The sequence below is a fragment of the Hippoglossus hippoglossus genome, chromosome 7, assembly GCF_009819705.1.
Source record: "Hippoglossus hippoglossus isolate fHipHip1 chromosome 7, fHipHip1.pri, whole genome shotgun sequence".
NCBI classification, from domain to species: domain Eukaryota; kingdom Metazoa; phylum Chordata; class Actinopteri; order Pleuronectiformes; family Pleuronectidae; genus Hippoglossus; species Hippoglossus hippoglossus.
In genome coordinates this window covers 24,903,235-24,930,742 of record NC_047157.1, presented here as the reverse complement: position 1 = coordinate 24,930,742, position 27,508 = coordinate 24,903,235, and the positions used below count along the sequence as shown (strand labels likewise).

Here is a 27,508-nt window from a genome sequence, read left to right as displayed (position 1 = left end):
TCTGTGATGTCACCGACGCCTCCAGGTGTGTTTTAAAAGCGCGACCGGTGCAGAGCCGCAGCCGATTGGACAGGATTTTCCATTCTTTATAAATTCAGCAGGAGACAGAGCAGATGTCGCTTGGACTCGTCTCCACTGACTTGTAGAGCAGGAAAAACCAAACATGCTCGAACAGCGGGGGCTGGCATGGCTGAATATCAGCTCTGCCAAACAAGATGTATTTTAATGTTTACCTCAATTGACCTATTCACATGTGGTTGTATGGACCAGCAGGGAGCATCAGTAGTCAGGGTTCCCTCCAAAAACAGCATAAATCTTGACGGATTTTACAGAACATTTGCAAAGATATTAGAAATCCACAGCCGGTGGTGCTGTAGCGCTCCAGCTCAGGTGCTAGGATAACATTTGCAGAAGATATAAGAAGATGAGGAGCATCAGTGGAAAACCACGAGGGAAACATCATTACTCACATGCATTCATTTGAGGAACGTTACAGTCGCCACATGATCTGATGTCTGTGTCTGAGTGACAAATACATCACATGCTTCATGTATGTCGTGATTTATTTACTGTCACGCTTTTGTTTTTAATCAATTCACCAACTTTTCCACTTCAGCCTTCTGAAAAAGACCAATCCAGGACCAGATAGCACGACAGATAAACAGCGTTGGAAAATCTCTTACCTTATCTAGCTTGGCCTCGATCTCCACAACCTCCGTCTCCACCTCGTCAATATTTGCCCTGAGACACAGAAAAGAGAACAAGAGAGGCCGTTAGTTCATGTGCGGTTTCCAGTTACTTCATAACTGTAAAGAAGTTCCATTAAGGTCGTGCACTTCATTGGAAAACTGCCGCTCTGCAATCTGCTTGTGATTTCCTGTGGGGGAAACGCTGCATAAATCTGTGAAAGACAGACGCAGCTCAGCGAAGCCAAAGTCAGACGTGTGTGTGTGCAGCAGCAGGAGTCTGTGTGTTCTGAAAGTGGCTGAGACGCCGTCCAGGGAGCAGTTCAACTCTGTCAAAACAAAGTGACAGACAAGGTCTCTGCAGAGTGATGAGAACGTGGCTGTCTGGTTCATCCCCACAGCCCCCGGACCCACCTACCCACTGTCCACACCGCCGCCGCCGCCACACCCGCCACACCCAGCTGCATCTGGAGCCCCAACCACTGGGTGATTTACGCACCCAGAGGTTAACAGCTGGATGATGCAGCTCATTAGCTTCCCCCACAAGTTGACGTCAGGAGGCGGCATGTGGATTGTAAACTCTGCCTCCATGTAGACCTGCTACCAAACGTGTTGAACACGCTCTGTATCAACACATTTGCGATTTTGGCAAAATACGTGAATTACAAAAGACGCAAACCTCGTTACAAGAAAATGTCATCAAGTCGCAATTTACTTCTTCTACACAACATATTTGCTGTTGCAGTTTAGTGGAAGACGATATCTTCTATCTGCTAATTCCAGAAATCTCTGTCTGTCTGTATGTGGCTCACTTATCTCGAGGTGTCAGCCCAAGGAAGTGAATTGATGAATTTGGTGCAAACAGGATAACCTCCAGCATTGGTCGACAACTGACGGCCTGTTAATTTGATTTAGATTTTTTTCCTATTTCATCATATCTGACTGACAGACGTTCACAGACGTCACAGGTGCTGATCTCCGTCATAGAATCACTTCCTCTTTAACACAGCGTTTGTTTGGTTGCTGCAATGTTTCACATGCTGCTCGTTAGTTACTGAGCTTTTATTTTGAAAAGCCGTGATTCTGGGTCTAACTATTGTGTCGATTGCTCAACAAATATTACAATCCAATTCATTCATGACAGCAGTGAAGAAGAGTATTCAAATGTATATAAAAGTCACACAGGTGGACAGTAATAAAGCAAATTTAGTTTAAAAAAAACATTTGACGAATTTGGTGCAAAAAACTGAATCCGTTTCAGTCAATGGCTTCACTGCAGATAAACCAGGTAGGATGAACACAAAGTTAACTAACTTTCTAACTCTGCACCACAGACTGTTTATGAAAAGCTCTGCACACAAACGAAAAGTGACCGAACAGACATTGCCAATCACGTCCACTGGCGAGTTCACAGCAACGACAACCTGGATTCTCCGGTTGAGGTTCTGCTCACTGAACTTTGAATGAACACGTGAACAGCTCTTTGTGCAGCAGCGGAGGCTTCACGGTTCCAGAGTCCAGCTGCAGGTCTTTTTCTTACTGCAGCTCACTTTGACTGTTTCAGGAAGAAGAGCTGCAACCGGCATCACCAGAGACGAAGCAAACAGCCCCAGAACGGGCACTGCACCAGTCGTCATCGTTTCCAGGAGACAGGGAGGAGGTATTCTGGCAGATCTTTCTGACACACACACTTAAAGCAAGTTTTTAATTTAATATCAAGGAGGCGGTTTCATAAATCACACACACACACACACACACACACACACACACACACACACACACACACAGACACAGAGAGAGAAGCTGTGTGATGAGAGTATCTGTGGCGTATATCGGCCATGCCTGGCAGGATATAAAACTTGTATCTCATCTCTTTCTCTCTGGCCTCGGGTGGATTAGCCTTCCTGGCCGGGCTGCAGAGAGCTCGGGGGAAGCGAAGGATGGCACACGCTCTCACGCTCCTCTCCACCCCCCCCCACCCACCGTCCTCTTTTATACAGAACCGAGGGGGAAAGAAAACACTCCAGAGAGGAAATATCTGTCATAAGCTCCGGCTCATGCAGAAATGGGAACATACGTTACCTAAATAATCAATACCGTATTATTCCACGTGCGGACATGTGTTATTTTAACCTCAGCTGATCTCCGACCGAACAGCCTCCAGCCGACCAACCACACCCAGGGATAATCTCGCAGTGAGCAAAGCTGTTTTCGTTGCTGATGTCATTTTATGAAACCGCCTTTTTAATGTGATAATGCTGAGCTTAGTGGGCTCTCGTTTTTCACGGGGCTGCTCCCCCCCCCCCTACAGCCTCTTCTGCAAGAACCAGGCTGATCTGGAAATACTGTTTGGATATTTTATTTTCAAACATCTACGGTTTATAAGTGACCCAGTTTAACTATAGTTACCAGCAGAAGCACTGACACATAATTTAACCACAGAATTATCTGTATCTCTTATGGTGCAATATAATGAAGGTTCCTCTCTACATATTGTAAAACCTACAAACAATGCGTTAACTATTTACTTCTTTACCTTCACCTCATTATGCCGTATAACAGACTTTACACAGCCTCCTAATAATCTTCACAGAGTGTTTAAGGCTGTTCTTATTTGCCTAGTTGCTCTTCTAGGCTTGTTTGTTTAGACGTCATATTTCAAGAATACAATGGCTCTCGACAGCTGACTTTTAAAACCAAAGTGTTTAGTGAAGTGTTGCCCAGCCTGGAGGTCAAGCTCCCCCCCCCCCCCGAGGGGTCATAAATTACATCTGAGGGGTCACGCGATGGTTAACTGAGCAGGAAAGAAGACGACAAAATGGTACACACATGATTTGAATCGGGTTTTTTTAGACTTTTCTTAAATTTTTGTTGTTTTAAAATACTGTGGTCACCAGTGGTCACCAGGCTACAGAACCAGCTCAGCAACAGTTATTTTCCTTTTCGATTGGTTTGTTTGTTTGTTAATTAGCAGGATTACTCAAAAGCTACTGGACGGATCACCACGGAACTTGGTGGAAGGACGTTTTATGGGGCAGAGAAAAACTCAAGTCCGTGGGAGGATCCAAGACATTTCACTTTTTAGTTTTTCAACATTTTCATTGATTTTTCATGGCTCTTTAGGGGACTGAATATCCTTAAGTGTGTGTGCAAATTGGTGCAGCTGTATTTCAGGGAAGAGGACTGCGCTCTACTGAGTGCTGCTCTAGCTCCTAAACGAAATAACCAAAAACATCCACCACAGATTCCCCAAATCACTTGTGGTGTTGTGTTCGACAAACCACCAGAACATACAGATATTCAGTTTGCAGATATTCAGTCTAATAAAGAAATGATTAATCCATCACGTAGTCACGGTCAGTATCTCGTGGTGGAGGCTGGGGGGTGGTGGTGGTGGGGTTTTCGGTCATGCTTCTCCTGCTCCGAACGCAACTGAACCGATGACGCTCACCATGGTGACAGCCCGGGCTCCACGATCCAGATGTGCAGAATCTGTCTCATGGGGCAGCTGCCCCCAGCTCCCTCAGGCTGTAACCCCCCCACTGCCCTGTCTCACTGCACATGCCGACCATAATGGATGCACACAGGGCCCCGGGCCCGTAGTCACGGCAACCAACTCCTAAGTGGGGCGCAGAGGTCCCCTGATGCGCTCGTGATTTGACCCTTATTCACACCACAGGGGGGCGGAGAATAAATAATAACGTGACTCACAAGATGGTCACTGTGACAGGAGATGACCATCGCTGCTCCATTAACAGCTCGTCGGGAGACCATTAAACAGCAGTAAGTCCACACGGGCCGCACATCGCAAGAACGCCGACGTCACCGACCAACTGACATAAACATGCATGGTTGGTCTGAACGGGTTGCTATGGTGATAAGTTTAGAGCGCGTCTGGGCAGGTTGAGGTTACATGTGCCTGTTAGTGTGCAGGATTGGTCTGGGATCATTTATCTGACAGGGAACGGTGCAGTTAAACGCTGGCGTAAAAAAAGCATAATAAACACTGGGATTGTGCTGAGTGAGCTGCAGCTCCGGTGGTTTCTGGCTGCTGACGGAGCGACCAGACCAACGGCTGAGGGGCCGTTTACTGGCCAAGAGTTTCAGAACAACCTCTTGAATTCATTGGGCCGAATTAGGTCTGAACTAGATTCTCTACTCTTATTCTCTAAGTTTTTAAATGAAATGTAAAATTACAGTTTGTGTCTTTAAGAGGTTCGTATCAGAGGTAAACAACGAATTCAGACTCAAACCAGTAACAACCAATTATTTGACCACATGGGGTAATTGCCGCTGTCAGGGAGGTTGCGTGGTTACGTGTTTGTTTGTGTATCATCTAGCAGCAATATGCAAAAGCCACTCAAACGATTTCCATGAAATTTTGTGGCAGGGTGTGACACGACCCACGGAAGAATTCTTAAACTTTTGGTGCAGATTCGGATCGGGGGGCAGATCACTTTCACTTTCTTTAACATTGGGAGATAGAACGTCTTTCAACATTTTGTGGGATGGGAACAGTGGATGCAGATTCAGGGGCGGATCCAGTTGGGGGGGGGGGGGGGGGGGGTTGTTGGGCCTTGACGGAGGTGCACGCTCTAATGAGTCACTGTGTTACTGTCAGCATCTTGTTTATCTGGTAATTGGTCCTTGAATCACAATTAGAAGTTCTGGTTATTAGCGATTAGAAGCTAAATTCTTGATTTTACGGCAATGAAGTGATGTAGATCTAATAACGGAATTTGAAAGGATTCAGATTTGGTTTCAATTGCTTTCAAATTTGGTCCTTAACGATTTGTTATATTTTCTAAAGCTCATCATGTGTGATGTGTAAAATCATAAGATGTAAAGAAACCAGTAACTGCGACGGTCAAATAAAGACAAATATAAGCAGTAGAAGTAAAACTAGCGGGAAAATAATTTCCTCACAAGTATATCCTTGAAATACGATATAAATGCTTGAGGATATGTACTTATTCACTTTCTGTCACAGCCAGTGAGCAAGTCTTGGCTGCTGTGCGTGAGCCGGATGTCTGAGAGCGATGCAGCTGGGCCCGGATGCCCCAGAGGGTTGTGTTTTGGAGGGGGACTCAAGGCTGAGGGGGGCTGGTGGTCTGGGTGGAGAGCGAGCAGGTGGGATGCCGACGACTGAGCCAACACTGGGTCCAGGTACTGACCCCAAACGTACGTCCACCAGCTGCGGCACGGGAGCTAAACCCACAGACAGCGGCCAGCTGGGGCGAGCGAATTAGCCGGTGAGTGATGCAGCGGCGTCGGAGCGCTCCGGTCTCGGTGCCAGCGTACAAATGAGCCCAGCTGTTGAGCAGACTAGATGCTCGCTTCAAGTGATCCTCAGTAATCAGCCGACTGTTTGATATCAATCTGCCGTTTGCTCTCTCTCCTGCGCTCCTCGATATCTTTAATCTCATCTTAATTCAAACTCCTCCACAGAAGGTTTCGTCTGTGTGGAGACTGAAGGAGGCAGGGGGCCGGCGTGGAGGAGGGGAAGCTAAGGGTGGCGACAGGGTGGCCCAGTCTTGTCTGAGGGGCCCATTATCACAAAGCAGCTTCCTGTCTGGAGAAAAGGCGGCATTTTGTCACAGTATTGATTGCTTTAGTGTCCTAATTGTGGCTGGAGTGCACGGTTGAATGGCTGATTGGAGGCCGGGGCGGGTGGGATCCCCGAGCATATTCCATTCAGCTGTGTTGAGCAGCAGCTCCGGTTATTCTTAGCTGCTTGGCCCTGCCCGGCTCACCCCATCCTCCTCCTCTTCCTCATCCTCCTCTTCCTCCACCTCCTGCAGACCACTATGTGGACTAATGCAGGGTCGAGGAGGCTGCACTGCCTATGCAACGACAAATATACTCACTGCATTTTCAGAGCAATAAATAGTCACTCAGAAATAAGTCACCTCCTCACACAACCCACAAGAAACGTTACTATGGTGAGAGTACTGTGATATTTATAGTACTACTATGGGACAGTATTTAGGTACCACTGTCCTTTTTTACGATTCAGGGGTTTACAATCGATATGAAACGATGTTATACGACCGTTTTACACAATGTCTTACATTTCTATCATTTATACCATCACACAAAAGCAACTAAGACTTTATTTACATACCTCCAAACTTTTTAACTTCCCAGAGGCCGTTGGTAGAGACAAGACATTCTTCAGGAAACTATAGTTTGTGTTTCTCTTTGTCTTTTTTCCTGCTGTGTTGTTGTATTTTTCTAGCGTGACGGAGGCAGAGAAATCTATGTTTTCGCTTTTTCATACATTGTGTCGCTGCTCATTGAATTGATTTATCGAACCAGATCGATGAATCCTCACACCCGTAAAAATACATTAGTTTATGCACCATTTTGTGACGTTCAAGGACAGAAAGCTCGTCAGGCACAGCACAACTAAAGAGGGAGGTGGAGGTTTACCTGCAGCTTCCTCACCAGAACGTAACCTGCCCGTGCTGCAAGACCTAACTTTGACCTTATGACCTCCAAAAGCCTCTGTACTCTTCCTGCTGGCTTCACATTTACATCATCATCCCAAGAATTTAGGGTTTACAATGCCCCATAATGTGTAGTAACCAAATCCTAATGCATTGAAGGTGCAGGGTGAGTTCAAATGTCTCCGGTAACCCCCCCCCCCCCCCCAACATGTGTTCAAAGCTCTGACTATTGTTCATAAGCCGAAGCTTTTATTTCCACTCGAAGGCTTAGATGTGTCCCTCATACTTACAGCGGCCTGCACTCTGTTCTGACAGAGGAGAACTCAGCTGCTCTATAAATACTGCTCACATTTCTGCACCAGACTGAACTGAACACACTCCTGCACTAATGGCTTCCAAGAAGTGACACGTCCGCCGCAGCCATAATTACTCATTTATGCCTCGATCACAACGTGGTGCAGGCCTGAGCATCAAGCAGGCGCTGAATGCATAGATTCAGGGGCCTGGATACCATCATCCGTAGGACAGGGGCTGAAAACTCTCAGTGAAGAAGCAACGTAATCAATAGTGACCGAGCCCATCCTCGAAGAAAAGCCTAAAAAGAAGTGTCTCCTCTCTCTTCACGATGAGAGGCCTCAGAAACCTCTGACCAGGACAGAAGCAGGAAAGCTCAGTCGGCACGAAGAGAAAGACAGAACCACATTTATATGAGATTCAGACATCTTTAAATCGACGAGTAGACGAATGCAGCTCTGTGAAACGATCACTATTAGGGCCGATTCTGCACAGCTGCTGCGAGCGAAGACAAGACTCTGTAATGCAAATAAGATTAGACAGGGTGTCTCAGAATAGATGTGAGTGCTTCATTTATTTTTACCATTTCTGCATTTCACGTGTTCAGGCCCCACTTTAAAGTCAGTGCAGAGGAAACACTCCCTCGCTGCCAATTTCTCTCAATGGTCACTTTTGGTTTTGAAACAACTCGTCCACCGCACATAAAAATGCATTCTACCAAACTGTATAAATGAAATGTCTGTAAAACAGTTGACAGGACCTGACACTGCAAACCGGGTTGATTGCTTTCATCCATGGAAGATTTGTATTTGTAAAACCTTCGCACAGCCTAGAATGTTTATATCAAACCAATGAAAAGTCTGACGGCCGAGCATAGACTGTACGATGGACATCCCGCATCCTCCATGTTGCCGGATGGACAAAACACAAAAGTCAAAATACACTCAAGTGTTCATTTTTCCGGTAAGTTTGGTTTTAAATAGTAATTTGATAGCTGAGACTGAATTATGATTGGACGAATGCGTGTATGGGCAGGACCTTGTGACCCCGGCTTCATCGCCTCATCACGACTGTGCCGACTCTTTGTTTCTCGGTGTTCATATCCAGGATATATTGGCTTCATTTCTGTATAGAGGTGGGATTTGGAGACGTGTCATCCATCTTTATATAAAGTGTAAAGGGCCAAGCAGGTACGCAGAGATGAGGCCAGCATGGGAAACATCTAAGGCTGAGAAGACTGGAATCATCATTCAATTGAACGAGCGCCACCTTCCACCGTGTGCGGCTGTGGCTTCACTCTGAGGAATCCCCAAAAGCCAGAACCGGGAGAGGATCTCAGAAACATTCAGGTATCTGCATGTGGAGCCAGCTGAGCTTTTACTGTAACAGGCCGGAATCAGAACATCGATCATCCAGAACGTTGTCTGGACTGGAAACAATGGGATGGAAGAATGTAAAAGAAGAGGTGAAAGGTAAAGGAGTCTGTCTGCAGAGAGACGAGTGGGAACTTGAGCCCGGATCGTATGTTCCTAATCCCCGAACGCACACAACCTCTCCAAGATCAACACCCCACATGTTTTCTTTCTTTTGGCGACCGGGGCGAGCTCCCCACCTCAGATGACCAGTCTGCCGGCTGCGGCTGAACTTTTGCCTGTCTGCTCCCGACACCTCCACCCCCCACCTTCCCTGCCACACCCCTGCAAACGCTCCCCCCTCCATGTGCACGGGTTGGCAGCGTGCTGCGTCTCTGCACGCCGCAGACCACAGCACATAAATCGTGAGGGAATAAAAAACCCAAGAGGCTCCTCAGAAATCACCCTGAAAACACTGAAAAACACAAAGTCAGAAACACGTTGGGTTTTTATCTTTTTCACTGAAGCCACAAACAGAAGCCACGTGTAAAATAAATATCTCAAGTGTTTAAAATAAAGCCTTAACCAAGGACTTTTTGACGGCCAACACCAATACCACAAAAGCCTGACTGATTAATGCCAGTGTAAACTGTCTGACCTTTGCCAGAAACGACAAATGTTCAGTCGTCCCCGTAATTTTTCCACACTGAAATGAAGTTTAGATTTTCACTTGACACATTAATCACTCAGGAAAAACAAGAGTGACGTTCATAAGTTCATAAAAAGCAATAAAGACATTGAGAGAATAGATTTCATTGTGGGTTTTACTGACTGATTGATTTGGGAGACTTTCAAACTCCATACTTCCAATGAGAAATACAGGTTTTTCTGTTACAAGTCTGAAGTCTAAGTTAAAATCAAGATAACTTAGATCAATATATCATCAGAGTTAATCTCCTCAGGCTTTAAAAACGTTTTTGCAAAGTTTTCACAAGCTGAGTGGAAATCAACTGATCTTCAGGATGTAGAATGTGTGGAAATGTCCCTTTAAGACTCCCTGCATGAAAATGAAGCAAATTATTATTATTATAGTTTTCAAAAGAAAGAAAACTAATAAAAATGAAACATTCTCTCCACTGATACAAACTCTACAATATTCTGATACCCTGTATCAGCAAGTCAGTGTCTTGTTGGACCTTGAACAACACATGTGCATATTTTCAGATCCTCCCTTGGCGAGAGACACATTAGTTCTGGCGCTGTCCGACGACCAGCAGGTTCCCAGGCAGGTCGACCGTCCCTGAGCACATCACTGGGATATCATCCCCACTTCAGCTGAACAGATGGACCCCCCCTTCTCAATATGCATGTGAAGAAAATAAGACAAGAGACATCTTTCTGCAGAAACACTCAAGACAAAGAAAACGTCTGCAGCCAAGCTTGTTCCTGCACAAACTCCTGCCAAGGTTTTACCAGACTGCAGACATGTGCAGTGCAGTGCAAAAAAAATCAAGTAGATAGACCAGAACCCGGACTTAAAAAGGATGGGACACAAAAATGACTGACCTGATGGTGGCGCTAGAGGGTAAAAGGTCAGGGGATCATCAAAAATAAAATATATCATTGAGGGAACCGTGAATTTCACACTGTCCGACTGCAGATGTTGAAGCAGCTCACCAAAAACCCATAAAAGTCAACCTCAATGTCAGGGGATGAGCTGGGTTCATCCTCAGAGGATCATTAATCTTCTTACAGAAATTTCATGGCAAATGTGTAATTGTTGAAATCTGAAAGCCGTGGACCCACTGAGACATATTTAAATTCAAATGATGCATTCACTGACCAACCACGGCTCTTTATCCACAGCCCAAAGTTTATAAACTCGCAGATCACAGCTCATTGACTCCTGCAAACATACACTGGACTCCGGCTGCCAAACCCTGAGTCCCGACCCCGACGCTTTGAGAGTGTCCCTGCCCCTGGGGAGCGAGCAGCTGCCCTGAGCCTCCCCCCCCCCACCACCGCCACTCCCATGTTCTAATCACACTCCAGGCTCAGGCTGCACAGAGCTACATACAAACAAGAAGGGGGTTTGGCTGCCAAAAGAAAAACCAGAACGTGTTTCACACTGACGGCTGCTGACCCACAGCAACAGCTGGAGGCATGTTTTTCCCGCTCCTTTTGAAATCCTGTCCACCCAAACCCGGCCCACCAGGACAACATGGAGTCGAACGCAGGACAAAGACATCCACATAATTTGGATTGAAGCAAAAATACACATTTACATGAGTTGAAATAAGAGGGGGGGGGGGGGGAATAATCAGCAGATGATAAAAGGCCCTTTCAAGTACAAAATATGCAAATGTGACAATCACTGCTGCTTTGTGCTCCTTGAAGTTGGTTTTAAAACCCTCAACAACACCGTTTCCATTTATAACTCATCAGCTCAGGGACTCAAGCAGCAGACAAAACATCTGCATTAACTAATCTTCTGCTCAGATTAATTTGGGGGAACACGACCCAAGTGAAGCCGGAGTCATTAGCTAAATGTTAAAAGCAGGTTGAGTAGAAAATATGGACGAACGTGTCCATGTGCGTTCCTGAACTCCACAGCGTGAAGCCCTGATTACAGTGATGTGGCAGAAAGTTTCTCTCCTGCTACTCAGGAGTTGGATCTGTGAGGTTTTTCTTTTCCTGTGTCAGCCTTTCCACCAATATCTCAGAGTTTTAACTATGGGTCAGCTTTGGAACAGATGTCTTCTGCACAATATCGCCTTTCATTATGTGGCTGCAGAGATTTCAGTGCTGGATAGAGTCAGAAGAAAGACTTATAAGAGCATTATCACGTCCACAAGGGATTTGATCATTAGTTCCTCCTGGGTGTCAATCAGTGTTGGAGGACAGGACAGTGCACACAGAAGAACCACGACTACTGAGGTTTATCTGGGAATCATGGGAGGATTAAAACCTGTGTGGCGAGAGGACGTGTGGAGGAGGTGGTAACGTAACATCCTCACTGGGCCACACTTCAATTTATAGTTCTTAATCGTCTATATTATAGTGAATATAATATCTTTGGGTTTTTGATTGTTGGTCGAACAAAACAAGGAGCGAGAAGACGTCACTTTGGGCTTTGGGAACTTTAATCATGAAAGTTGAATCCATTTTATGTTGCAAATCAACAATACAAAGCAGTAATAAGCAATATCTGTTTGATTATAATGTTATTTAGTATTTGACAATTACATTTTGGGTGTTTTGTGAAGGATCTGAGGATTTCCCCTGTTTAATATGATTGTAAATTCGCTATTTGAGTTAAGGACAGTTGGTTAAAGTTGGGTTGGGAAACAGTGACGGAACTTCTCACTATTTTATGACATTTTTATAAAGTACAAGATGAGACAGCTGAAGATAATCATAGCATTTATCGATAAAGACAACAGCTGTTTTGCGAGTCAGAGCGTCTTTGGGTCAAAACGTCACCGGGAGCACATGAAATGATTCCGCTCAATCCGCTGTTTAAAATCCAATCAGACTTTGAAGCACCCTCTATTTGAAGTATACTGGAAAACACATCTTGCTCTTGTGTGCATTTGCCGACGTTCTCTGCGGACGCTGAAACTCCCCGTGTCAGCTGTGGAAAGGTTTAGAGATGTGGCATCCGACAGTAAGGATGTGCAGACGAGGATGATCTGTCCTTTTAACTGTGATTTCAATTTAGTCTCAAAGTTTTAAACTCGATGTGGTCGGCTCCTCTCGCAGTCTTTCCACACGCCGTCCGTGTTCCTGAAAGCCTCTTTGTGGTTTGAGCTCTATTAGCTACTAATAAATCCCCCACGTCTGCCCTGAGCATCACAACCACAGCGCAGGAGATTATAGGGGATCTGTCAGCAACAACCGACGACACTCGGTCCAGACAAAGAGCTAAATCGACTGCACATAACGAGACAGTGCACTCGTGGAGGAGAAGGGGACAAAAACAGGGGTTTCAAGAAAAAAACGCAGATTTCAATTTTCAGGGTTTACAGTGAATCTGGCCATGTGCTGCTGCCCCCCCACCCCACCTGAACTTCCTGCTGACAGCACTGTTCTTGGAAGCTGAGGAGGAACGCAGCTGGAAAAAAAAAAAAGACGACAATGAGCGGGAACGCGGCCAGTGATGTCCTGCGTGGCCTTGAGTTATTGTGGGTCAGCGATGAAGCCATAAACAGCAACTCCTACTTTGATATCTGCACAGGAAGAAACCACAACGACTTCGCTTTCACTGTCCGGATAAAACATCAGCGTGAGCGAACAAAAACCCACGGAGGGGAGAGCGGAGCGGGTGTGATGCAACAGTCTGTAACTAGACTTAACAGAGGATCACGTTCAAGTGGCCTTTTTTTAAACAAACCACAGCATCTTCCTGCTCCACTTGAGCAACGGTCGGGAAATTACAGAGTTCAAACAACTAAAACAGGCAAAGAAATCAAACCCTGGTTCAGGGAATTAGAGAAAGATTTTACGTTTAAAGAACTGAAAACTAGTCGAAGGACAGTTAAACGTGATAGTTTCAGGCTTAAGTGTGTATTTTCAGGAAAGTGCTTTGAAAAGTTGAGTGAACAGGCAACGTGAGAGTATGAATTTGCAGCTTTACTAGTTTAAAGTCCCTATAAGCTTTTTTATTTGCTCTAAACTTGAGTTCTATATCTTGTATGTAGTGTATGTGGTACAAAACAAAGAGCCTATGGGGTTCAGTGCCTTGCCCGACGACACTTTGACATGTGGACTGGATGAGCTAGGACACAAACCACCAACCTTGCAATTAGTCCACCACTTGCTCTACCTCCTGAGCCACAGCTGCCCCCCCCCCCAAAACCTGTTGGTTATGAATCTAGAGGAAATGATCTCCAAAGATCTGGAGACAATAGATTTCAGTTTTTAAATCTGGATCAGTGGTAAAAATGACTGCTTAGCTGCTGGGGAAGCTAAAAAAAACAAACAATGCCCTGATGTAGATGTTCAGCAGCGAGGACGGAGCAGACCTGATGTTAAACAGAGTCGTACCGCTGCATGCTGGGTAATGGGAGGGCGTTAATATTGGCTCCAATTAGTCTTTTTGACAAACCAGCTGGGTGTAGTGGCCGTGCATAATGCAATGACAGCTCCATCCACTCCTCATCAGCTACATGGTGGTTGGGTCGTGTAATTAGGCCACCGCAGCCCGTGGGGAAATGGCACTTCAGACCAGGGGGGGGGGGGGGTTCAACAAAGACGACCATGTAGCGGGAACTGTTGCAGGGATTCAACCCTTTACGCACGACACCGTCATCAGCTGGGTCTGCGAGTGCTTCCTGTGTGTCATCACGAGGGAAACAGATATGAATGGACTGTCTCAAAACCGAGTGTTTGTTATTAAAATAGGATGCAAGAGGATGTGTGCGACGCAACAGCAGCGTTGTCAGAGCGCATGGGGGGGGGGGAGTGGGACGCTGTTGATCATTGGAGAGGTGGGCGGGGGGGGGTGGGGGGTAAAGAAAGGTCAGGATATGCAAGGTCTCGACTGGCGGCGCAGGTTTATATTAACTCAGGGTGGTCCGAGATGACTGCAGCTCACAAAAATGTCAATGAAGATATTCGGGACGAGGGAGACGAAAGAGAGAAAGAACACACACACTCTCACACACACACACACACACACACACACTCACACTCACACTCTCACACAGAGGATTCAGAAGAGGCCTGGGCTGTGAGAACCCGGCCTGCACAATGTTCCATTGAAGGGAGGAAGACAATGAGGCCTACAGACGTCGTTGCTTCTCGCAGTTCTTTTTCTGGGCAGCACACCAGGCTGCCGGGGCAAAACAAACCCCCGACACAAGAGTAAAGCCGGGCAGAGCCTTCAGTCCTTCAGCGTAACACCCTGACATTTCGGTGGAATAGCTCAGTGAAATCCCCTACGCAGACGTGATGTGTCCGTGGTGGGGCTGAGCTGGGAGTCTTCCCGGCATATTTGTGGGCTAAACACGCAGCTTGGCTCGCACTAGAAAGACATACCAGACGTGTGAAGCATGCGGCTCTTTCCTGTCTCGAAGCTTGGGAGATGGGGCTCGAAAGAAACAACGGCTGGAAAACGACAGTCGGCTTCCATGTGAAATATGCTGACACCCCTTCCACTGCAAAAAAAACACTCAAAACGTCTGCTGTTTTACATTTGATCCCAAAAACTAGACAATACAAATTAAGCAGCCTCGGAGGACGCACCCTGAACAACATGTGGAGCCGGTGTCCGCCCATCGATCCTGTGAATGTCACAGAGTCAGTTCAGCTGACTGGAGGAAAGTCAGAGGACACATGTTGGACCCTCTCATTTCCACCAGGTGTTTCCTGTGGTGCCAAGTCAGCAACGTGCCCCTGACGTCAGCTCCTGGCACTGCACTCGTGACCCCTGACCCCTTCCCATCAGTCCCTGGACCTGGATGCTGATGTCACTCCTGGGTCAACAGAGAACTAACCTGGACCCTGACATGAAGGTTTTTCCACATTTCGCCGGTAGGTCAACAAGTGAAAAGACAATAGCGGCTACTCGTCTCTATCTTTCCCTGTTGTGAGAAAAAACGCAGGCAACAGGAAAATCAAGATTGACACTTGATGTGCGGAAAAGCAGTGAAGTGAAGCTGAGCGTCCTCGGTTAACGATGCTGAAACATGGCACTGGAAACGACTCCCTGCAGAACTGCATCTACAGTGGTTCTGCCGGTGCAGGGGGAGAAAAGAGCCGAATTACACAGTTGTGTGAGAAAGAAGTCAAGTCGAGTCGAGTCACGGCTCATTGGTCTCCTCACAAAACCACGCTCTGCAGAGACGACCCCAACAAACATCAACAGCAGAGAGAAAACAACCAGTTCAGAGGGATGAAAAGACTTCAGGCTGATCTAGAGAGGTTTATAAAATGATCCAAACTCCGGTAGATGGAAAAAATAGGTGAACAAATGTTAGAGAAGCTGCCAAACATCAGTCTGCAGCAGCTTGTGGTCATTTTCAATCAAAAAGACCAAATTTGACCTGATAGCGTCTCAGCAGTGATGATTGGTCGGTTTCTCAGAAATCCCAAAATGCATCTTCAACTCATTTGGATTTTATTATCAGGTGAACGGTCCCAAACCAAAAATTAGACCAACTATTAACGATCCGCTTCATTATCAATTACACTAATGATTATTTCTCTGATAAGCCATCTGATGTTTGGTCTCATTACAAGATCCTTAAGCCCGACGTTCTTCAGGACAAATAGTTCAAAATCCAACTATATTCAACTCTGTGTAATTTGAAACTAGGAAAAGCCGTAAAATCTCAGATTTTATGACCAGGAACCATGAGATGCTCGTAAAAGTTTATTCGAAACTGAGATGCGATTCATTTCTCATTAAAATAGTTGCCGATTAAAATTCATGCCAGTGACATTAAGAATTGTTGAAGGTTCGGCCAAAAATCATTCAATGTTCAATCAAATAAAACGGAGATAATCTTAAAACCCTGCGACTAAAAGCTTAGTTAAGTGTTCCTTCACTTGCTGTAGGTTGTTGGAATAAAGAAATGTGAAGTAGGTGATGAAGTTGTATTAAAGCTGGAAGTGGTTCAGGGGTGTTTGAGGGATTTATTCAGTGACTCAGGTCTGGGTGTCATCACGGAGGAGTCAGTCGCCTCCTCACACTCACACCACCTCCCCGGGGGTTTTTGCCCTTCACTCCCAACCTGCTTTTGATATTGGGACCGACTGACGCACATCCTGACCCGTCCCCCGACCCGGTTCTGGCCCGGCCCCCGACCAGAAGTCTGCCCCCGCACACAGAGGAAGGCAGGGAGTGACGGAAGAGGGGAAGAGAAGGGGAGCGCGAGAGAGAGAGAGACGAAACAAATGAAAAACAGATGCGAGCACATGTGATTCAGCATTTCGCAACCGAGCAGCGACGGCGGATCCCCAAGATTTCTCTCCCTCTGTAGCTCTTCACACTTTCAGGGTAACGGCTTCGTGTTTCTCTTGGACGTGCGTTTGTTTCATATATTCCCCAGGTGACGACAAACGGCCACAGCTGTACGGCAGAAGTGATAAACCTTTAGCACGGGCTGATGTTGACACACCTGGAAACGATCCAGTCACGTTCCCCTGGAGACTGCGGATTCCTGCAGCCGCCTGGTCGTCGGCCGCTAAGTTTCAGAGACATGACATTAAACAGTGAGGAGCTCTGTTTCCAGCCATTAAGAGTCTGGTGGTACAATAAGACCAAATACAAGTCGTCACATCTGTGAGTCTGCTGACAAGTGACGCACGGCCGCGACAAGAGCCGAGTCCAGTCACTGTTTCCCCCGATAGGACGGTTCCTCACATTCTGCCGCTGACTGGAGGGCCTGCTCTAAATAGATGAAAACAGAAAACCCCCCGAAGCAAAGGTCTAACAAGACAGCTGAGAGATGCTCCACAAGATAGGAGAGAGATGCTGTGTGCGGAGGAAATTGGCTATTTTCCAATTAGTCGTCCAACTTGAATGTAAAAGTGGTGAAACGGTGAACACGCCGCCGCACTAATGAGAAAACCTGATACAGATTAATGCGATTTCTAAGACTTAGAGCTTGAACCTCTCTGAAGCAGCGTTTTCTAGGTCACGCACTCGAGAGAGGGAGAAGGGGAGAGGGGGGGAGAGAGAGAGAGAGAGAGAGAGAGAGAGAGAGAGAGAGAGAGAGAGAGAGCAATTTAAAACAACCCAGCCTCTGAAAGCAGTTAAAGAAATAGTTTGGTGTTGTGGGAAACTGCTTTATTCATCAAGTCTGTATTTTTCGTCCGAAATTGTCACACGTCACACGACCTCCTTCACGTCATGAATCAAAAACTTTCCCTCCATCATTAAAGTTTTTGCACCGAGTTTGATTTGTCTGCCTCTTCAGAATCTGTCACGGTCGTTCCAGAGAGAGTTGTTTCTGGTTTTTATTGGACTATGGATTAAAGAAGCGGATAAAAAAGACGGACTTGGTGTGAAAAGAGTGTTAATATATAAATTTGATTTAGCATCAAACCTGGAAACAGACAGAAACCAGGAGTCAGGACAGATTTTCAGTTCAGTTTGTGCTAAGCTAAGCCAACGGGCTCTAACTCTATATTCATTGGGACGGTAGCAAACAAGAAAAAGAGCGATCAGAGAAAAGAAACTCTCCTGCATCTGACGTCGTACTTTACATTACGGATAATCCAGGGGGAGCATCAGTCAGACTGTTTACATTAACTCTGAATTACCGTCCATTTCATCGGGCGTGCACGGAGTCACGTTGCACCTTAACTCGCTCTTCGGGGTCACGACGGGTTGAAGGTGCGCAGATGATACGAGAGACTCCGGCAAACCTGTTGTTAGCTACGCTCTGGTTCGTCGATTTCTACTGGATGATTCCCCCGGGGGTCAAACACATGACCGAGTCTGTCCCGCGGGCAAATTGGAGCCCGTCTCTGACATATCAAGGAGGAAAGTGGATTTTCGAAAAAACAGCATGAGACATCTGATATCTGCAGCCATACAGAATTAACATCAGATGTTCAGTCTCCATTACCATAATCCAATCTGCTTGGGTAAACAAATGTGGAGTTGTGAGCGAGGTTGCTCGCCCGCGCTGTGAAGAAAGACCAGAGGCCTGGATTATCTGTATTAAAAGTGTGTTTCCCCGTGTGTGTGATGCTGCGTCGTCTGGAGCAGCTCTTGTTCGTCATCGCTGGTTTTATTCACCGTGGCCTGCGATAGGAATGCCAATTTAATACAACTCATCCATCATTCAGGGCTCAGGATGTTGCCATAGTGCTGATTCAATGTCTGCGGCGCAGCAAGCGCAACCTGTGGCAACACCGGATGGCTGGTTTGAAAGAGAGAAGAGGAATTGAGCCTCGGATTTCATCACTTTCATCACTTTTCACTCTCCTTTTCCCTGGTTTGGGCTCTTTGTCACTTCTCAGGACGTCTGACAGGAGCAGATTAGTGTTCAGCATGCAGCAGCCCGGCTTCTCACGGCTCTTTGTGGGCGAAACGTCTCGCTATTCATTAAAATGGAAGGAGAGGGACGGTCACGCAGAGCTCATGCAGCGAGTCCCCTCCTCCAACAAAAAGGGATGACGTCATCTCCAATCTCCATTTCCAACAAATCGTCAATTCCCTTCTCGAGCATAGAAATGGAGGCAGAGCAGCAACTCACGCTGTGTGAACTGATTAAACCTGCACGTGCTCTTCCTCGTCTACGAGCCATGAGACACACAAACAGTCTGAAGTGTAACAGTGAGCATTTCTAAATTAAGAGTAGACGATAAAAAGGTCGAGCAAAGTTTTTTGCCAAAGCAGTTTCTAGCAAGTTGCAAATCTGTTGTTCTACAATAAAACCCAGACGAAGATGTGAAGAGAGTCGGGGGTGATGTAACAATGATCACGTGAGCAGAGTTAATACATCACTTCCTGTCTCTGCACCTGAATAATGCAGAGATTGTGTTGCTGTTGTGAACGCGTCTGTGCAGAAAACCTCCCGCTGTGTTGTGCATGTGTTGAAAGGTAAACTCTGGGTAAACTCCGGACCCGATTCTCCGGATTCTACCCGCGGGTCATGTCTGAAAACGTCTCTATGTCCCTGTAAACACTGTGAAGTGACACTCTGGTCGTCTTTGTGAAGCTGCCCCACTTGCTCTGGAGCCTGCTGAGCTCTGAGACCCCTTCATCTGGTCTCATTTAAAAAAAAGATGAAAGTCTTTCCCCGCTAATGGCGCAGCGCCTTTTCAGCAGGAGGCCGACAGCTCCGTGATTAAGACATCACATCGCTCCGCTGTTGGTATCATTAGATCTATTTGCGTTCCCTCACATCACAGTGACACCAGTTGGGGTGTTAAGCCTCCAGGTGTGACAAGTTGCCATCCAGGGATTGAGCTGAATGTGGGCCAATCCCTGATTAAGACACAGGGGCCATCAAACCGCACACTGCTGCCTTAATCCCCGTCACTTTCATTACCTGGATGTTGTTAGCTGCGGCGCTCGGAGCTCGCTGACGCCGTTAACAAGATGGCGAAGGCGCCGGCAGGCCAGCGCCGCTGAGCGCTCGGCCATTAAATCAAGCACACGGATGAAATTGAAAATAGCAGAATAAACTCCCGTGGGCGGGGGAGACGATGGTGGAGCAGGAGTTTAATGCGTCTAACGTGTAAGTCACAAGCAGAGGTCACTGAACCAGCTGCAGGAAACAGGCTGGATGAGCCCTTCATTCAGCTTCAGACCTCAGAAACAGTACGATTATAAAATATTCAGATCCTTTCATGATGTGAGAGTTTCAACACCAAACTGTAAAAGTATTTAGCCACTAGTAAAAGTCCTGTGTTCAAAATGTGAATGAAGTATAAGTATGTAAATCAGAAAAGGTAAAAGTACTGATTCTATCTGCAAACAGTATATTACGTAATTATTATTGTAAGTTTCTGCTGATGAATCAATAATTAAGCAGTTTTACTGCAGTAGATGCACAAGGACGTGGAACCTGCTGACTCTGTTACTATAGTTACTGCAAGGAGTCTCCGTCTGCATCGTTCATCCCATGTGTTTCATTCAATCAACTATTGGATGAAACAAACAAAAAAATTTAAAAATTCAAAATTAAACAATAAAAGCCCATGAAAAGTAAGAAGTACAAATTCCCCATTAATTCAAATGGCAATTAAATCTATATTATTTGCCTTTTCAAGTAAGAATCGTCTTAGTGGTTTCATCTATGACAAAATATTACATTAAGCAAATTTGTCATTTTTAAGTCTTAATCTGTAAAGTAACTAAAGTTATTGAATAAATGTGATGGAGTAAGAAAATACTTCATCTCCATCTAAACTGTGGTGAAGCAGTATAATGTACAAGTACCTCGAGACTGTACTTTAGCACAGTACTTGAGTAAATGTACTAAATGTACTAAAGATATCAGTTAGACGGATGTGACGGACAAAGTGTTTTTTCCATCACAACAGCGGAGCCCCCCCCCCTCCACTGTCCGAAGTCCCAGTCCTGGGGAGGAGCTGAACAGAGGAGCCACTGACACACATTCAAGATGGAAGCAGGTCAGTCTGAAGTGGAGCAGAAGCAAGAAGACCACGCAGCAGAAATCACTTCCAGCTGCAGATCGTCCAGAAACACCAGCGACGTCCTCCAAACGCAAAGATGACACGACGGTGAACTGAGACGAACCCGATGCTGGATTCAGCTCCGTGACTCAGAGCAATAAGGCCTCAGATCAGATGCTGTCGGGACCAATTTGAATCCCACATGTGGAGAAGTAATAAACAGCAACGATCTGAAATCAGGGAGATCGAAGACGCTAAAGTTCATCTGCATAAATTTAAATATTAACTCAAGCATTAAATCCTTCCCACCAGATAATGGGACAGATTCTTGAAATGTAAAAGTCCAGTACTTCCCAGTTCACTAGACAAGGGACATGGAGGAATGCAGTTTGAATTGGCTTTGAAAAGTCAAGCACTGATGCAGATCTGACCCCTAATCAGCTGGACGCCAACAAACTGAAGACATTATTTTGTTGTCTTTCGTGATTAGAAACTGTTTTTTCGACTGTTGGTTCGACCAAAACCAACATCTGAAGAATCTTTGGTTTCTTCTTTGGAAGAAAAAAAACAACTCTCACTGTTATCTCACATTTTATAGACCACACGTAGAAATCAAGAGGATGATCCGTTGATAGTTAAAATATTATTTTGCTGCACACACAACATTGTCATCTTTAGACACTACCAGGGACCAAAACAGTTAATTGATATATAATAAATCCCCATTTTTCCAGGTTCCAGTTCACCCACTGATCACTTTACAATATTCATAACAAGTCGTTTCACGTCATGCATCCTTCCAAATGAAATCTACTGACTATGACCTTAATGGGGCGAAGATAATTCACTCCTTCGAAGCAGGACGTTTCCCCGGATGCTTGACATTCCTTCAAACCAGGCGATTTGACATGCGCCACCCCCCCCCCCCCTCCCTCCTACCCTGTCATCTGACTTTGTGTCACAGATCCATCCATCCAGTCGTTCTCCCGCAGACACTGGACACACACAAGCAGCGAGCGCCACAGGTCATTGGCCTTGGATTCCCCGCCTGTCGGGGGGGCTCTCTGCTCGCCGCTCTCTGAGTCGGCGACGGGCCCGTCACCACGAAGGGCGGCCTCGCCTCAGCTCCCCGCCCCCAGCTGTTCACACGGGAGGAGAGGGGGTCTCTGCCCTGGGCCATTCAGACGCAGAGAGACGAGTCTGTCTCTCAGCGGAAACAAGACGCTGACTGGACAATAGTCATATTCTGTTGGGACGCGGGAAAGGATCCTCGTGGCCAAAAGCTCGGTATAGAGACCGGAGCCATTCATGGTGGATCTGACCAGTTTAGAATGTATAGTTTAAAACAAGCTGAGAAATGAGTCAGGATTAAGTTCAGAGACAACTTTTTGTGATGAACAATTATCGACAGCAGCAAAATGCAGGATGTGGTTTGATTGGTTGGAGGGTGTCTGTCTGTGTCAGGTTTAAAAGCACTTTGGTTCAGTTTAGATATAAATAAACGTGTCTGAAGTCACGGTGAACTTTTTCTGTATTAAACTCCCCGACATAAGAAACACTTAATGAGGCTGTAGTCTTTGGCAGAGAGCATTAAAATGATTATAAGAAAACAGCTTTCTGTCAAACTAAATGTTCTCTGATATGATTTTCCTTTTGTTCCTATCATAGTAAACTGAATATCTTTGAACACTGGACCGTTGCTGGGACAAAATATGACAAATTCTTTAATGTCGTCACGGATTTCCGGGAAATAATGAGTCAAGTGCAGAAAGATCCGTCCCAGCTCTTAGACGACTGGATGTGTTTGAGGACTGAACCGTTGCCTGGACGAAATAAAACATTATCAAACGTCATCGTGGATTCTGGTAAATGACGACACACAGCGATCTGTCCCAAACAGACTGAGGAAGTAACGGCCACGATGGATGAAAACCATCATTAGCGATCTTTTCTTACGGACGACAATAGAAGTCACCGGCCTCCCTCGAACATTATCCCCTCACAGAATGCGAGTGTGGCCTCAAATTAACATGTCAGTGGGGAGAACACAGCTCAAACGTCGCGTGTTGCCAATGTTGTGCCGGAGCAAACACAAACACACGAGTTCCTGCGGCCTTGTATTCATTACAGACCACTTTCCCAAAACAGATGTGGGGAGCATCGCTGGTTGCGAACTCACATCTGGAGTATCCATGGAGACGAGGGGCAAAACACAAACAGTTCGCTGGACAGATCTTCAGGCTCTGGACCGGACGGGGTTATTTGTCACGTTGTCTGGAAGCAGATTCATCGTCTGCGAGTTTGAGTCCCGCCTTAGCGCGTGACGGTTAAAAGGCCAAAGCTCGAGCTAAAGAATATGCGGGGGGAAACTGTGCGGAACTGATTTGCGGCGTGATTTTACATGTGTGGGAATCTGCGCGTCGTGCCAGTCCTGCTTGTGAAAAGTCTGGATTTTCCTGTATTCTCAAACCGCTGCTTCCTTCCAGTCCTCCACCTCCAGGCTTGTTACACAACACTTCATGCTGCAGCGCCACTTTTAGCTCCACAACGGAGCCATTTGGATGTTCTCTGAAAACACTGTTACAGGCCTCAGTGGCTGCGAGGAACACGTCTCTCCTCGTCGTTTAAACATCCTGCGCAGCAGATAAAAGACCCACAGCATAAACTGGAAGAACAGCTCAGGGTGACTCCAGCTAATAGGGACATCTTTCTACAGGGGGACATGGGGGAGGGAGGGGGGGAGGGAGGCATATTCTAACTCCACATTCACAGATCCAGTCAGATAAGAGACGACTTTATCGACCCAAATAAAAACAAGAAACAATGAGGCATAGATAATGAGGCTGGTGACTCTTTGCTCAGCGTATGAAACGAGGACGGAGAAGGTTTGTGACATTAAGCTGCCACAGGCTGGAAGTCTTTGATTTGGGGAGAATCTTTCTCAGGTGCAGTGTTGGAAAGTATCTTCTCAAGTACTGGACTTTCATTTTTTGGTACTTTGCACAAAAAAAGCATCATCGCCTCAAAGCACGAAGAAGAAGGTTCTTGGTTTGAGTCTCTTTCTAGGTGGAGCATGTTCTCCCCATGTCTGCATTGGTTTTCTCCCTGTACTCCGACATTTCCTGAAGTTTTGCAGAGGGGATGTATGTGAGAACGTTAACGTGTCCAAGTCAGTTGCAGCGGACTTTCTCCAGAGTTTCCCCGGCCAAATTTTCCTCTTATTTTGAAACTGTCTGACCCAGACAACCTCCTGCTGCGTTCCTCATGTGTGAAACGTTCCAGAAAAATGTCCTGACCTGTCTAGACATTTTCCAGAGTTTATTTCTGAAAACTGCTAATGTGTCGACCCGCTCACCCGTGACACTTAAAAGATCAGCGGTATAATGGATGGATGAACACATATGGGCAGAAGTTACTGTAGCATGAAATATACAATGCATAGTTAAACATAGTTAAAAGATGAGATACTGAGTGAACCTGATCTTCTACGTTTGTCTCTGCAGCCTGTGATACATTTAAATTTAAAGTTATATCTGTAATAATATATGCTTTATGTTTCCTAAACTTTTACTTCTAACGCAGTCGCCTCTCCTCTGATTGTTTAACTGTCACTTCAGCTCCAGGATCTTGCAGCTCTGCGGCTGTAACCGGACGCCGGCTCAGTCTCACCTCACGGCCTCTCGACTCTCTGGGAGCGGAGGAACCACGTTCTGATGTGGGTGTAGAAAATTCCTGTCGTATTTGTGTAACCTCGGGTGTGCGGCGGTCAGACGCTCGAGCTCCGACTCTGAGAGGAAACCTTCAGTTTGCTCTGATCCAGTGATCAGAGACGCCGTTTGAACTTCAGCTAAAACAAACCATCTGCTGAGTATGAAGCAGCTGTTTGGATTGATTCATCACTTGAGTCATATTCGCTGTTTTCCTCTGTCTCAGGTGAAAGTTAACAGAAGATCTTCAGGTTTTTAAACGTTAAATCTCACGACAGCAGCTGTTTCAGATCATGTGAGGTGACTCTTTTTCCACTTTTCTCTGACGCTTCATGAACCCGATGATTCACTGATAGTGAGAATCAGGATTAGTTGTAACCCCATTTTGAACTGGAGCTAATTTTCGATTGGAAATCTAAACATCCATGACGGTAAATCACCGGTTTCCTTTAGTTCCTCTTGATCAGGACAATGATATATATCATTAATACAGGAAGCCAGAGGTGGAGGAAGTATTCAGATCCTTTTACTGAAGAAAGAGTACTCATCATACACTGTGAAAAATACTATACTACGAGTAAAAGTACTCGAGTGTCACAGTATTATATTAATATATTAAAATATTATCATTCAGCGTTTCAGAGAGACACCTTAGTGCCTTATCTTATCCAACCAACCATCCCTAAGAAGGCCACATTCAGTTAAGTGAATACACAGTACTTAGCAGTAGTTAGTACTTGTTGAGAGCTTGAACAGAATCTCAGTTATAATATCATGTATACTATACATTATATTACTTTAACTACTTTTATAATGACCTATATTTATACTGTATGTATATATATCACAGTATTTATCTCAGATTATACTATATTGTACTTGGGATGAGCCACTTCACCATCATATTTCCATTTCATTTTACTTATAATAAACACACCTATATATATATGCTATGTACATATATACATTGCAGTATAGACAATATGATCAGGTTATGAATATGCAGAACTGTTGACATCTTAATTGATTCAGGATCTGTCTGTAATATAATTGCGGTTTGTAAAGTGACTGGAATATTAATTTACTGTTAAGAAATAAGAAAACCAGTGTCAGGAAAAGGGTGGAAGTCGATGAAGAAACGTGACGACATGTCTTTCTGCAGCCTCCAGTCCCATGTGACAGCTCATGAGGCTGCACTGCTCCTTCATCACCCTCCTCTTCCTCACCCTCATCTTCCTCACTGCTGGTGCACGGGTCCACACTGGGACTGTAAACCTGCGTTTTATCACGTTTCAGAGCGACATTCCCATGCAACCTGCAGAAAGTGAGTGAACCCACCACGGGTGAGCGGAGCTGAGGCGTTCAGCAGTTCACTGGGAACACTGGGAACACTGGGAAACGGACAGTTTTCTCCCTCTTACCTAAACCGGGGAGAGTCTTTGATGCAGTCTTCAAAATCCACCGTCATTTTCTCACCGAGGGTTGTTTTGTTTTCTTCTCCAACGCGGTTTAAAACGCGGGGCTCATGTCCCGGGTAGATTCAGGGGTTAGTATCCGACACAGAGAGCCTGGCTCCGGGTGGGGGGGGGCTGCTGCTGCTGCTGCTGCGGCCGCTCGCTGCTTCACTCGCTCCGGGTCTGAAGCTCCGGAGCGAGGCGGCAGAGCCGGAGCCCCGCGCCGCGTTCAGGGGCTGCTCGTACACACGGAGATCACACACTCCAGGCTAGTTTACTTATAGAGGCACATTTAGAAACAAGCAGCGTTGAAACCACGCGATGGACAATTAAAAAGATGAAGATGCGCGTATGAATAAAACCTATAACGTTTTGTGAAGCTGTGTCTATCTCTCTCCACCACTTTCTACAACTGCATCATATCATTTAAAACACAACGGTTCTAATATTTCCGATCGTGCTTGAACGCAGCACATGCTCAACCCCCCCCCCCCCTCCTGCATGACTACGTCGAACACTGACGTCACGTTCCAACTCATTTGAATCGGCTCGACCTGATTTCTCTGTTCAGTGACATCATCAGTATTTTACTCCTGGAATTAAAGTCATTTTTTGAAATGTTTTTAAACTTAATCAGCAAAAAAACACAAACAACTTTATTTGAGTTTAAGTTTGAGCAAAATGAAAATCACTGTAGGTCAGATTTCTAACCAGCAATTTATAACTTCTAAAAGTTATAGATTCACTCTGTATCATGTGGCCTTAAAGAACTGGATTAATCACAACTTAATACTCAATCATCACAACTTAATGTTTAATAATCACAACTTAATACTTACATGACACGTCCACCACCTTCTAATATATATTTACATCAACCAGTGAAAATGTTTCCTCAGAAAATAACTTAAATGATAAATCACTTCTTAATATTGTTGCTATTTAATTTTCTTATTCAAATGTCTAATAAATAATTTTGGTTTCTGGTTCCTGCGCAAATTGGGTTTCCGTAGTTTAATTCACGTCCACACTCTCCTCTGGAAAATGTGCAAATAACATATACAAACATATTCCCGTACAGAATTCCAGTCGAGGTCGTGGCGCCTTTTATTCTGTTAATCCCGTCCACCCTCGTTCAGTAATTCTCCGTATTGTGTAAATCTAAAAAATGATTATATGTCGTTCTGTGTTTTTCCTGGTATATTCCAAGGTATTTTCATCCTCTGCTGCAGTAACTCAAGCGATGAATACACCACCGCCCACGTCAGCCTCAGTTTCCTCTCTTCGTGCTCCCTGCAGTCACATTCATCTTTTCACACCTTCGATACACTCTGCTGTGTTTTCTATGTTGGATCATCATCATTTTACTGCTGAACAAGCTGCGAAATCGAATTAATGTAAAAGCCTCAATCACTGAACCTAATTGCACGATTCGGAAACACTTGAAAGAAACCTTTGCACGTTTAA

General features: G+C 45.6%; 1 protein-coding gene across 4 annotated transcripts in view; it reads right to left on the bottom strand.

Moving 5' to 3' along the window:
* acap3a (ArfGAP with coiled-coil, ankyrin repeat and PH domains 3a) overlaps nt 1-26,248 on the bottom strand; it is a 59,743-nt gene extending 33,495 nt beyond the window's left edge. For 2 of the 4 annotated variants that reach the window (XM_034591258.1, XM_034591259.1), the window contains exons 1-2: nt 26,009-26,248; nt 684-741 (exon numbers count right to left, since the gene is read on the bottom strand). In XM_034591258.1, the coding sequence (XP_034447149.1) occupies nt 684-741; nt 26,009-26,055 (105 nt within the window). In that variant the 5' untranslated portion in view covers nt 26,056-26,248. The remainder of the gene's footprint in view (nt 1-683; nt 742-26,008) is intronic. The other 2 variants (XM_034591256.1, XM_034591257.1) reach the window with 2 other exon arrangements.
* Between the last annotated feature and the right edge of the window lie 1,260 nt (nt 26,249-27,508).